Genomic DNA, 12,747 nt, shown 5'->3' on the forward strand with positions numbered 1-12,747 from the left:
TTAAATAACTAAATAACAGATTTTCCTACTCCTTGATATATCTAAACTTGTGAATTCCCTTGCCTTTTATATACCCGAGGCTTGAAAAAGGTATTCCTTTATGGCGGAGCCTCTCCTTACACACGCCATTAGAGGGACTACCCACGTAACTATTTTCCATCTGGCAGCTTAGATCTGAGACTTACTAAAGTTACTGTTAGCTACTTAAGAATAAATGGACTGATATTTCATCCAATAGCCCAGAAAACATCGAAGATTTCTCTGATAACTGAGGCTCGACCACCCCATCTAGTCCCTCATTTCTTTACAAAATTTACAACTTCTTTTTTATTATTATTATTACTATTACCGAGTTTGAATCACATCTCTGCGATACGTCGCTGGTTTCGCTAATTTCGATGTGATGATTCTATCATGTTTGTACCCTATTCTAGTACAAATTGTTCTCATAAAAAAATTGTGGGTACGTTAAGCGTATGTACAAGCATATAACAAGTCTTTTATTTTCTTTAAAATTATAACATACGGGACTGAAGAGGAATATGGTAACGTGAAGAACTGCGGACGATAAAAAATAAAGCACCGATAAGGCTTCAGTGCAAGGTCTTATTTCGACTTTCGTGCTGTTAACACACCCGGCGTCAATTCGTGAAAAGCATTTAAACTTTGACGACAACGTAAATTAAACCTATCCACCAATGAGAAGAGATGAATTGATTTGCGTGCTATTATGAGTTTTACCTGAGTCATAATCGCAGCGACTTAATGAACTGCGTCACGTGAGGGCCGCTGGTTCGGGTCTGAACTCCGTAAACAAACGAAGCAAACTTCTTTTCCCAGAAATTCACGGACATGTGCCGCGCTAGCTGATCTAAGTCGAGGAACGCCTCCTAGGAAACGTGTAAGTTGGCTAACTTTTGTCATCTTGTACGTCCGTTTCACTGAAAACAAAAATATTCGCTGTACCACACATGTAAATAATCTCAATGCAGGGAAAAACAATAATTCTCTGAAAAATATGAAAAATAATTCTCTAAAAACAAGACTAATCGATTTTCAGGTAGAGTATTTTAACGTTTTGGCTTGGATCCTGTGTGAGAATTTCTTAATCCGCAGCTTCAGCGACAAAACAACAAATATGAAAAAAAAATTTTGCTGTAAGATCTCAAACATTTTATCGTTTGCTGAATAAGGCCGATCTGTTTTACACTTCCGACGTCCAATGAACCGTTATGTACTTATTTTAGTTTTATTCTCAAGATGTAAAGTATTTATCGTGATCCTACAAATAACAGCCAAAGCGTAGTGCAAATCAATAAGTTATAAAGTTCCAAAATATATTTCATCTGCGGTTTATGTCAAAACTTCATTCCGGCTGGTCTTAAAGTATAAAATGTTATGCAAATAACTTTTTTCTTTATTTTATGAGTCAGCGAAACACGAATCAGCTTTTTCTGCATGTATTGTCACCTATTCTTCTAGTTTCCCCCTCTGTTCTGTGTTTATTTTCCGACGAACTTGAACGTAAGGAACTCACCCACTTGAGGTTGTTGAATTCGTTACAAATGATAGGCAGATAGCTTCAAACAGAAGTGTTGTAACCGAGCGATTGTCGACAAAACCAGTTTCAACGTTAGGGGGGGAGGAGATAGGTTGGCTATCGCCGAAAAAATGTGTTTTTTTCACTAATTAATGGAAGTACGGTCTTTGTTACGAAGCGTTCGATTTCCTAAAATGTCTCGGCCCTTCACAGGTCCGAAACTAATTGGGTTGTGGTAGTCTATCATCCGGAGGGTACCAAATTTAGTTTCAGTCAGTGAACCACGGAATCGATTTTTCTCTGACTGGGAGTATAAAACATGCACATCCAGTAAAATAATCAGCTGTAGTTTCAGATTCAGATTTTTATTGTTTTGTACTATTTCTTACATTAATTCTATAAATAAACATCACATGTTACAGCAAGAACACAGAAACCAAAAAAAAAAAAAGAAATTAAAAACTGACTGTTTCTGTACACCATGCACACCATGGTTTTCTTTGCAGTTTGCTTGCAATGCATCGCATTCGGTCGTCAACAAACATCCTAATGGTGTGCAAAATTCACTACTTCAGACAGGCTCGTTTAAGCTAAGTCGCGACTAAGTTTGCTGTCGTTCTACGCGCCAATTATATCGAGACATCGATCCACATCACCTCGCACGGACGTATGATAACTTGGATAAATTCCCAATTTTTCCCCGAGGCAAGTGCCGCGGTTTCGCCTCTTCCCATAAACTACGGCCCTGAGCGCCTTGGGAAATGTCCCAGCCTTGTTTTGAAATTGAGCGACGCGCTCGTAATTATATGTACGCAGCTTAGGCAGTTGCGAAGATGCACTTTTCCGGCCAAGGATGAATATTATTATTTTTCTGCCGATTTTAGGCTGAAAATACTCTTGTGAATATTCCTAGGTTATAGCATATGACGTTTTTGTTTTCGAATGTATTTGTTGCCTAGAAGGTGTTAATTTTAGAACCAGCCTGCAGGCATTCAAGCCTGATATGATGTACATAACGAGTCTTGCTAATGATATAAGCATCGAACATACGTCTAGGTGCTGTTTTTGTTGCTTTTTGGCTAGTTTTGCCGCTTAGACTCCGCATCTTTATTACCATCAACTGCAAAAAAGCTTTAAACCCCCTGGTACAAGGCAAATAGAAGCTGTTTTTCCGGCAGAGGTGAATGATATACAAAACGTACGAGATTTTCCTCAAACTAAGCTCAATAGCGAAATAAATGCTCCTTTTCTCTTAAACGAGCACGGTGACCCCCGTGTTTTATTTCATAATTTCAATGCGAACAATATCCCCAATAACTGAGAAAAAAATTTATAGAAATCTCTGGCTACTTTTTTGGCAAATGAAATAAATACTACTGAGGGAGACATAACGGGCCCGACAGCGCATGTCCAAATCATGTTTCCTTCAAAGGATTAAAAAATGCAGTGTATTTGAAGACATTTTTTTGTGACGTAGATAAATAAACAATCAAAGAAAGTCAAACTCTGCGTGATATAACAAGCTGCATTGAAAAATTATCGAGCTTATTTGTTGCGCACGGAGATTACCAAAAGTCACCTTAATAACTTTATTTGTCAGCATTGTGGCGTGAAAACAAGCACGGTGATCCCCTCTTTTTACGTTTTTAATATCTCCTTGTCCTGTGACAACAGCATACCAAGTTTCATCGGAAATCTATGGCGGGTTCTTTTACTAGGCAATCACCTTAAATGGATCGAAACATTGAAAAAGAAGAAAAACGGACAAAATAAAAAAGAAAAGTAAATTTCTAGAAAGATTGGCTCTATCAGTTATTTTGAAGTACCTTGACAGAAGTGAACTCTTTATTTTCAATGTTCTAAGATGATTCCAAGGTCCCAAGATTCTGCTGAGATTCCATACTCGGGGATCATTAATTTTCGGTTCAGTTGCAATTGATCGAACAGACCTAGCTGGGGATCATTTCGAGGCGGGATCACTTCGGGACTGCAGGACAAATGAGCAGTAAATCAGGCTACGAACGCCATCGAAACGAAACTGAATGAAACGACAAAATGTCCAAGTTTTTTATTCTTGCATACAATTGTTGTCATCAAACTTCCAGAATAGCTTGTGGTCGCAATCAAGACTGCATTATTACACGAAGAATTGAAATTGATTAATTCATGCTATAAACTCTCAGTTTCTCAAATCTTCGAGGGGGGAGACCGTGGGGCTTTGCGGTGTTGATTGCCTTTCTAATGCGGTGATGCGGTGTTCTCAAACCCTACGGTTTGCGATGTTTGTTTTTTTTACACTACGGTTTTCGGTGAAATGAAATTATTTGCGGTGCTGTGGTTTCTTGTTTGATCTTTCTAGCTTTGACCTAAATTTAGCATGTAAACTTCGTTAATCCGTACTAATTCTTTACGGTTGTATATTTTAGAAACCAACAAATACAGACCAGCACTTGCTAGTTCATTAATCTCTGATATGCTACAGCTGCAAATCCCGGCGAAGCTTGAGCTGTTTTCGGCCTTTACTGCGGGCATCAGCAATATCGACAAGTCGGCAATGACAAGCGTTGTGATTTGTTTATTTTTGTGTGTGTGTTTATCTTCTTTATTTTGTGGACAACTGTTGAGGTATAACTGAGTATTATAACAAGAGTAGACGTTCAAATCATGGGCGATGACGATGCTTCGTCCACTTTTCTCGCGGTAAGGCGGTGTTCGTTAATTTTTTTCGGTGTTGCGGTGCTCAGAGCACCCTCATATCCCTCTCTTCGAGCGTAACAAAAATTGGTTCGAGAAATCAGGAGCTTGAGGCATTGGGAAACAACTTTTAGTCTGAGTCATCTCCAGATTCCGCACGCTAGGGTATGTAGAAAGCGAGTTTTGAACATGTGATAAGATCGTATAAGAGGTACAGGGGCAGGCACGAGTCTTTTCCCTTGGAAAATATTCGATGTAGTAGACAGTCTGCGTACAGCTTCTAACAATGATGATCCCGAGCTTCACTTAACGGTATGTGCCTTAAGTGTTCAAGTCAGACTTTTGAGTCATAATTAGGTCACTTGCCCACCTCTCCCCCCAGCAAAACTCGTGCTTGCTGTATCAAATGCGAAAGCGGCAGATGAGTTATCCGCGATCTTAACAGTTCCTCCTGTCAATAAGACACTTAAAATAGATACGGAATTAGAAAGGTCGGTATTAATAGACAGCGGATATACAAACAACCTTCCTTCAATGTTTCCCATGCCAAGAAAGCAGGGTTACGTTCTCGCCCCAAATCGTCTACATATAGCGGCTCATGCCCCCGGGGGGTACTCCCTTATATATGGGCTATAAAGGTATGTGCAGCCCCAAAGGGTAGGGTTTTTCAGTCGTTTTGGTCATAAATGGGGTATCGATTTTGGCCATTTTGGTCATTTTAGAGACCGAATGAGCCCGCTATCAAAATTGCTTTACCCGACCTTCCTAAGATGAATTAATTACGTTTTTTAGAAGAAGCGACTTTTTCATCATAACTTATGCTTAGGGCAAGTGATATGATAAATTTCTCATAGTTAGCGATCGTACTGGATAATCATTACTCATAAACTGCGAGCAGTCTCTCTTTTGCTCGAAAATCCGTGGGGAAGAACGCAGCAGACGAGAGCGGTCGTGAACGTGCGAGCTTGACACGCTCGCACGTTTGCTTCGCGTTCTTCCCCAAGGATTTTCGAGCAAAAGAGAGACTGCTCGCAGTCTGATTTACTTACGACCGTTGATTTATAATCAAAATCATATCATTTTTCGTTTCCCTCGTCCTTTCAGCAAATGTTGAAGTTCGCCTTACAGATAACAAAATACTCTAAGTGCACGCTTTCCGAATACTATCATATTGCACAGTTTCGTGACAATTAGCCGTGTTCTAAACGAGCAGGGGACTGGGTACGAATATTTAAAATCGATTGCATTGAAAAATAGGACTCACCATCTGAAAGAGCAGCTAAACATTAATAAGTTTACCACATCTGAGAGTTATTGGTTTAAACGCAAAGGTATGGTACACTTTTAAAAATCGCTAAAATAAGAGATCTTTGTATGGATTGGAGGACGCTTGGTTAGAACATGGCTAATTACAGGACCAGTGATAATGAGACTATTATGCCCGGCTTTTATAGAACCCTGCAGCTTCGAAATAATTTCCAAATCCAACCTGTAACGATCCTGCCAGAATTAAAGATGTTTGGATTTGATTTCTGCAAGCCGGATCGCTATTTTCACTGCTCGACAATTCGAATAATCAAGCGCGAAAGGAAAGAGATAACAAACAATTCACTAAAATTAATACGTGAAAGGGTGAAGAGGATCGGAGACGAGGAACTAGTAAAGAAGGAAGCATTGCTGAAACGTAACGTGCCTCACGTACTAATATATGCCGTGTTAGTTTTTTTCAAGGAACTGAGAAACATTTTATTTTATACGCAGAAACGTTTCCTCGTTTTATTTGCTCTCCGAAGAAAACATGTTGACTAGGTTCTACGTTATAAAGTTGCTTTTTATCTACGATAAATGTCTTAAACACTGCAACGAGGAAGTAAAACAGAAGGCATTATCCTTGTTTCGATTCACTGGCAACACTGAACTGACTTCTCATTGGCCAGCGGTGTTGTCTGTCGTCAGGAAGTCGCAAACTGTTTTGTCACAGCTTGCGATCACTTTTGTCATGTACGAATATCTCATTTGCATTTTTGCCGGAACGTATACCTGCTTGTAATTTGTTTTGCTGGCATTTTGTGGCTAATTCTTTTATTACGTTCGTCAGGGTAGATGGTTTAAATCAGCCGGAGGAATCGGTTAGAATCTCTGGCTAAGTTTAAACGTGACTGTTGGTTGAAATTCTCAGTAATCGAAACAATAATGCCTTGATTGAAATAGCTTCATCGGCACGACAGGCGCATTTCGATCGATGTCATCTCAGCTATCCTAACTCCTCAAATCTTACCCAGTAAGGTTTTTTGGATTGCCTTTTCAGATCTTGGATCAGGAAAAGAAAATTATTTCCTTGTGCGGATAATTATAACATGAACATGGGGAACAGTTTTGTGCTTTTTGCTTCGCTGTTTGCCTTTATAATGGTTTATCTCGCCGACGGGACAAGCGCCCAGCATCCAGTGAATTGCGAATATCAGTCCAGTGGGAAAGAACTGGTGTGCAAAGACATCATTGATTCGTCTCATTTCCAGGATATTACAGAATCTACCCAGCTCATGTAAGTATAAGTTTGTTTTCGGTGAAGTGTTGTGTTTGTGCGGTTTGTGTTCCTTGTACTGACGCGAGTGCGAAAGGATTTGATTTCTCACTTTCTGTGACGTGCAAAACAGCATTGTACATGTATATTGAGAATTGCTCGTTAACAGTATTCTACGGGACAGACTGACTATGAGTGCAGTGTTTTATATCATGGTTTTGATGTGTACTGTTTTTTATTGAGAATAAGTTTCCTTTCAACCAACCACATGGGAATCGATCAAATTCATTTTCATTCTGTACAACCAGTTGGGTCATAATTATATTGTTTATATTGTGGCTTTAAAGGGAAAGTCGAAGTGCAATGAAGGTAAAAAGCTTTCTTATCAAAGGTTACAGATGCAGAACTCGTGAAGATCGATGCAAGAATTCAGTGTACACGAAAAAACGTTTTCCGTTTTACATTGGACACACACTGTACTTCGATCGTTGAGGTCGAGACGATTGCGTAATTCAGTGGTGTAATTTTAATAGTTTCGTCCCCAAAATCGTATATTAGGCTTGAATTTTCTATGCTGATAAAAGAGCTATAAAAATGCTGTGAATATGTTATGGTATCCTTGACTTTCTAAGAATGTACATATATGCTAAACCCTTTGTGAACCTTCGGTTAGATTTTAACCTCCGTCGGTATTTCGAACAAGCGGGGAGAAAGAAGGAAATCACATAATGGCACCAAAAACTCTCTTTTAACAGTGTTAGCATTTTATTTCTCAGCTGAGACTGGAGAAAAATTTGACTTCCGTGTTTGGTTAAAAATAGGGACCTTCGTCGTAAATGACATCTGTTTATCTGTTTACTGGTTGCCTAGTGGACTGCAGACAACCTCCACAGAGTACTGTCTGAATTTTTGTATTCATTAATATTCGAAACCTCTGACCGTGTGTAAGAAAAGTTATAATTACCTGCGATATTTCAGGCCATACCTTAGTTTTTCCTTGAAAATTACGTGCGTGCTGTCTTGATCTTGATTGAAACAATATTAACACTTATGTCTCGGGGATCGACTTTTGCATTTACCAGCACAGTTATTGTGATAGGCTTGTTACTGACTGACATACGCCTTTGAAGAGAATAGGCTAGGGCTGCCTCTTTTGAGAAAAAATAGATTGCGAAAAACCGTACGGGAAGTAACTTGACCTGGGCTTTGAACTCGTTTCAGACCAATAATTATTCGAATGGCGGATTCATCAGGCGTCTCTTTGTGAAGCTGTGAACCGCGTCAAAATCTCATAGTCGATGGTACTTACTTAGCCTTAGACCGCGATTGTCTTTGATCGAGGACATTTTATATTAGCCTGAGTTGTGGATCGTATGTGGTAAAGTAGCGGCATTCTCAAAACTTTCTATGATCGGGCGCGTTGCTTCGTATCCCCCTCGATTAATTCCTTCGTCAGCGCAGGCTGCATTGTTTTAAAACTTGCGAGCTGCTCTTACTTGTGTACTGTAGGCTAAGGTAAGGTAAGGTAAGGTAATTTATTTTACGTCAAGAACACGGGGAGTGGTTGCCCAAGTCTCCCGAGCCAGGGGCTCATGATAAAAGTGTTTGACATACATGTTAAAAAAAGATTTAAAAACTATATATTAAAAAATACAAAATTATCATACTATTAATGTCTTAAAAAATATGCGTTGAAAATACAATATTAAAAAACGATAAAAATACAACATGTCTATAAAGGAATCATTTAAGACAAGAACTGCATTGGCAGCCACCACTGCATTGGCAGCCACCACTGTTCACTGTAGTTCATCATTGCAAACCAGTATACGTGGCCATAAATAAATGCTTACCAATATCGTAAATAATTCCGTTTTTTTTTTTCTGACTACGGTTCAAAACATTTCCCGCAAAGACGATAAGACATTGATTTCATTGCGTGAAGTTGTCATGTCAAGCTTCGAGAGCGCTGCTCAATCACATAAGCTACATTTAAATAATTTAAACATTGCATATGTGTTTGAAACAGGCGTCTTATTTACGACATATTTTTCGGGTTTTGAGAAGTGTTCCATTTGTGTTTATTTAGGTTTATTTGAACTCTTAATTATTTTAATATTTGCTGAAGTACCGAGCTGTTGCTTTGAAATGTCTGCATTTATTGTTTGTCTGGATTAGATTTCAATCTAGTCAATTCTCATAGTTATCGGCTTCTTTACTCACGGTAATGTGTTATTTATATTTTCACTGTTTTCTTACTTAGCTGAGGCCAAATTATAAGTCACTATGACAGAGACATAATTAACGCACACCAATTTATAGTGAAGTTTAATTTGCCATTCCGTGACTGTTTACATTTAAAAGCGAAGGAAGATATTTCCTTAAATATTGAGTGTTTGGTTCTTGAAAAAATCATTCCGGCTTTTCTCTAACAAAGAAACTGTAAAGCAGGTGAAATAAAGTTTTGGGCCTGTAATAAATTTTTCGTTTGCATGTTTTTCTACTCTGAGCTTTTGGTAAACCCACAAACAACGATAATTCCTTTTGTTTCCTGAAAGAGGACCCACTGTGACGTCTTAACGTGTAGTTGAGTGAGGGACATTATATCCTTTGTTTAGGTTTAGTTTCTGTTTCATTTACCCAGGTAATCAACAGCCAAAGTTTAGGTTTCAAACAGAAGCCAATATTTAATAACCATGACGATGAGAAATTTAAAACAGAAGAAATAGTTGATGCGTGACAGAACGTGCTGAGTCATAAACCCATAACCCGCGGCTCATAGACGAGACACTATTATTTAGATAAATGCCACACAAGGCAGGACAATTGAATTATGATCTAGGATAATGTGCATTTGTAGTTTCAAATAATTTTGTCTATATACAGTGTTTTGTCATATTCAGTTGGAACAAAGGTTGGGGTTTGTGTGGAGATCTGTTTGTGTTAGAAGTGTGATGTCATAGAAACGAAGGGATTGACAAATCTATCGTGAGGAATGTGTGAGGAATGTGTGATGAGCTAAAAGGATGTTTGCATAGCAGGGTTGGGGAATTAGTTGTATATAGAATTAACGAACATGGGGAAGGTTGTGACGTTGTATTGTCGCTTTTCTTAACTGTGTGTGTGCAACTTTTCACAGTGTTATCACATCAGACACATTGGCATGCAACTGTGCATTGAAAAGACTGATACAATGGAAAGAGGCCATATCAATGTTGAGGAATATTGCTTTAGAAGGAGTCTGTTTTTCCACAGAGTACCCACAGGGTCGATCTATCGATGATCTACCTTCAGCAGACGTTCCATGTGGTAAGTGAGTCATTAAAACTCTTTTGAGTTAGGAATGATGTTACTAACAGAGGGGGGTGATTAGGTTTTCGGATCGACGGATGTTGGCCTTAAAAAGTGCATGGATTGTGGATTTTTGTGGCAAATGAAGCAGATTCGCAGATTTTGAAAACAGAGTGGATCGTGGACCAGCTGTGCAGTTTGGTGCGGATACTGGATTGTGCCTGTATTGATGTTCAAATCTTGGGTCCTAAACGAAATTTGGATCGTAGATCTTTCTTCAGCCTTGGTCGGTATGTTAATGTCGAGTTCATCCAAACTATTTCTTTTTTCGAACGAAGCTTCAGGTTTCAGACTTTTATTGGAATTGTACTATGTGAAAGTCAGCAAGCATATTGCCTTCTTTTATAATTACTATTTGGGTGAAATTTACACTGGTATTCACATTTACCAGTTTACCTCTGAGCTTTTACATAATATTTTCTGTTTCCGCATGTGGTTGTGGTTTTGGATTTGAACAAAAATATTGGCAGATCGACGGATTTGATGAAAAAAAAGCACGGATCGGCAGATTTGCATACCCCTATTCACCCCCTCCTAACAACTATTAGTGATTGTTGGTCAAAAACAATTGTCTCTAATTATGTGGCCTGGCTTTTCCTTCAATTCTTCATAACTGAAAATGATGAAACTGAAGTAATGAGGTGAAATTAAACCAGTAAAATAAAATGTACTGAATGGCCTGAGTTGTGTGGATTTCAGTAACATTTTCAGGTGTACCATACTGAAAATAACCGACCAAAAAATGCACTAATCAAAAAGGAAGTGAAAAAAATAGCATGTGACAAATTGTGAGGGTTCGAGTATCCAGCATACAGAAAAATCAAAATAACCAGCAAACAATGAAACCAAAATAATCCATAGAATACGTGGCAAAATAGACCTTTTTCGACTGGGCAGTTTGTTGCCCCATTTCAGACCTTGTGATGATACTCTTGAGAATTCTTCCTTTCACATTTTCAAATAGTCCTGTGCATATGAATAAATGATTTTAAGATGGACAAAAGAACAATTCTCTAGAGAACATCACGTGGTCTGTAATGGGAAAACAAACTGCCCAAGCGAAAAAAGATCTATTGATGACTTGATAAACTTCCAACGTTTAGCAAACTTTGGTGAACAAATTAGTGAAGGTTTCATTTAAATGTGGAACTCAGGGAAGCAGGGGCTACTGTAATTGGTGATTTTACTACATTTCAAGCAACAAAACTTGTTATTGATTTTTCTAGTTTCAGACTTTGATGACGCTGTGCTTCTGCGAAAGAGGCGTGCTGGTGAGCCATCTACTCATAGTGAATTCTATTTTCATGGCCTTGATTAGACAATGTTTCTTTCCAACAGGACGGCACTTTCTGCATGCGCTTAGATCATCAATGTATTAGGGACCATAAGGAAATTCATGCCACAAGATGTAAGCGGCCGTCCCTCATATCATTACCCATAATTCATTGTGTTGTCGTGACTTACACTTTCTGTGAAATGGCACGCGTAAATAAAATTTCAGCGGTCTGGCTCACGTGATTTTTCCCGCGATTACTACTGGCGATATGTTGTTACAGGCACGCCTTGAAATCTCAATGCCAGTGTAGAGCGCGATCTAACGGCAAGCCATGAATCCTACAGCTGATTGGCCGTTTATCAAGTAACCGTTTTGTTTTCCTTCTATTGCAGTTGACGAGGCTCAAAATGAAACGCAACCAAGTGCGAACAAAACCGTTACACCAGGTAACACATTCTGCTCTCCTCACTCATCCTATGTAATTCCAACTGGGGAATAAGTTTGGAGTGAATATTCCTAATTCGGAAAGAATTCTTTTTCCAAAAGAAAACATCATTTTGTTGCAAATCACAGTTGCCCATGAAAAGACATGACTTAGATGCCTTGGACTTTCTTGTTTTAACGTGTGTTCTGATAGGCTTTGCGTGTTCTCTGCAGTCAGTCATTATGCTCTCTCTTTCAGGTGGGTCGATATGGCCGTGTGATTTCCAAGAAGGATTCTGTCAGTGGTTTCAATTAAATGACGGAGACTTTAACTGGACGAGGCACCAAGGAAAGACAGCCTCGCATAATACCGGGCCTGACACAGATGCAACCACAGGAACAAGTGAGTTACTCAGGAAAATGAATATCATGACGATATTTTTCACCCCTTTGCAAACCCGCGAGATAAAACCTTTCGATGATAAACGAACCTCGTGAAATAGATATAACGAACTTCTTACTTAGCGAGCTTCCAATATAGCGAACCTCTCGATATAATGAATCTCGCGATATAACGGACTTCCAGTTATAACGATCTTCCCGATACAAAAAACCTCGCGATATAACAATTAATGGACCTTTGACTTAACGAGCCTCGCACTATAACGCACTTTGCGGTATAACATACCTTCTGATGTAATAAACCTCACGATATAACAAACTTAAGGTGGACACACACTCAAGAGGACAAGTGCCCTCGACTAGCGCCTACAGAAAGTCCCGTAAAGAGTTCACGGCTGGAAGGGTTTTCAGGGACAAGTTGCGAGGACTCGTCCTATCAATTCAAACCAATCTGAATTTGTGGCACAAGTTGGAAATTCTGGTTCCTGCAACTAGAGTTTTTGACAAAAATGGCAACTTCATATTCCGTGTTCAGCA

At 39.0% G+C, this 12,747-nt stretch overlaps 1 protein-coding gene across 3 annotated transcripts in view; it reads left to right on the plus strand.

Annotated features, from left to right (window-relative positions):
* The first annotated feature begins 5,429 nt into the window (after window positions 1-5,429).
* Window positions 5,430-12,747, plus strand: part of LOC145500445 (scavenger receptor cysteine-rich domain-containing protein DMBT1-like) — a 40,592-nt gene continuing 33,274 nt past the window's right edge. For 2 of the 3 annotated variants that reach the window (XM_081479959.1, XM_081479961.1), the window contains exons 1-5: window positions 6,245-6,779; window positions 9,898-10,067; window positions 11,336-11,380; window positions 11,778-11,831; window positions 12,068-12,211. In XM_081479959.1, coding sequence (XP_081336085.1) covers window positions 6,592-6,779; window positions 9,898-10,067; window positions 11,336-11,380; window positions 11,778-11,831; window positions 12,068-12,211 — 601 coding nt within the window. In that variant the 5' untranslated portion in view covers window positions 6,245-6,591. Of the gene's footprint in view, window positions 5,566-6,244; window positions 6,780-9,897; window positions 10,068-11,335; window positions 11,381-11,777; window positions 11,832-12,067; window positions 12,212-12,747 lie in introns of those variants that run through there. The other variant, XM_081479960.1, reaches the window with a different exon arrangement.

Source organism: Orbicella franksi, chromosome 10 (assembly GCF_964199315.1).
Source record: "Orbicella franksi chromosome 10, jaOrbFran1.1, whole genome shotgun sequence".
NCBI classification, from domain to species: Eukaryota; Metazoa; Cnidaria; class Anthozoa; order Scleractinia; family Merulinidae; genus Orbicella; species Orbicella franksi.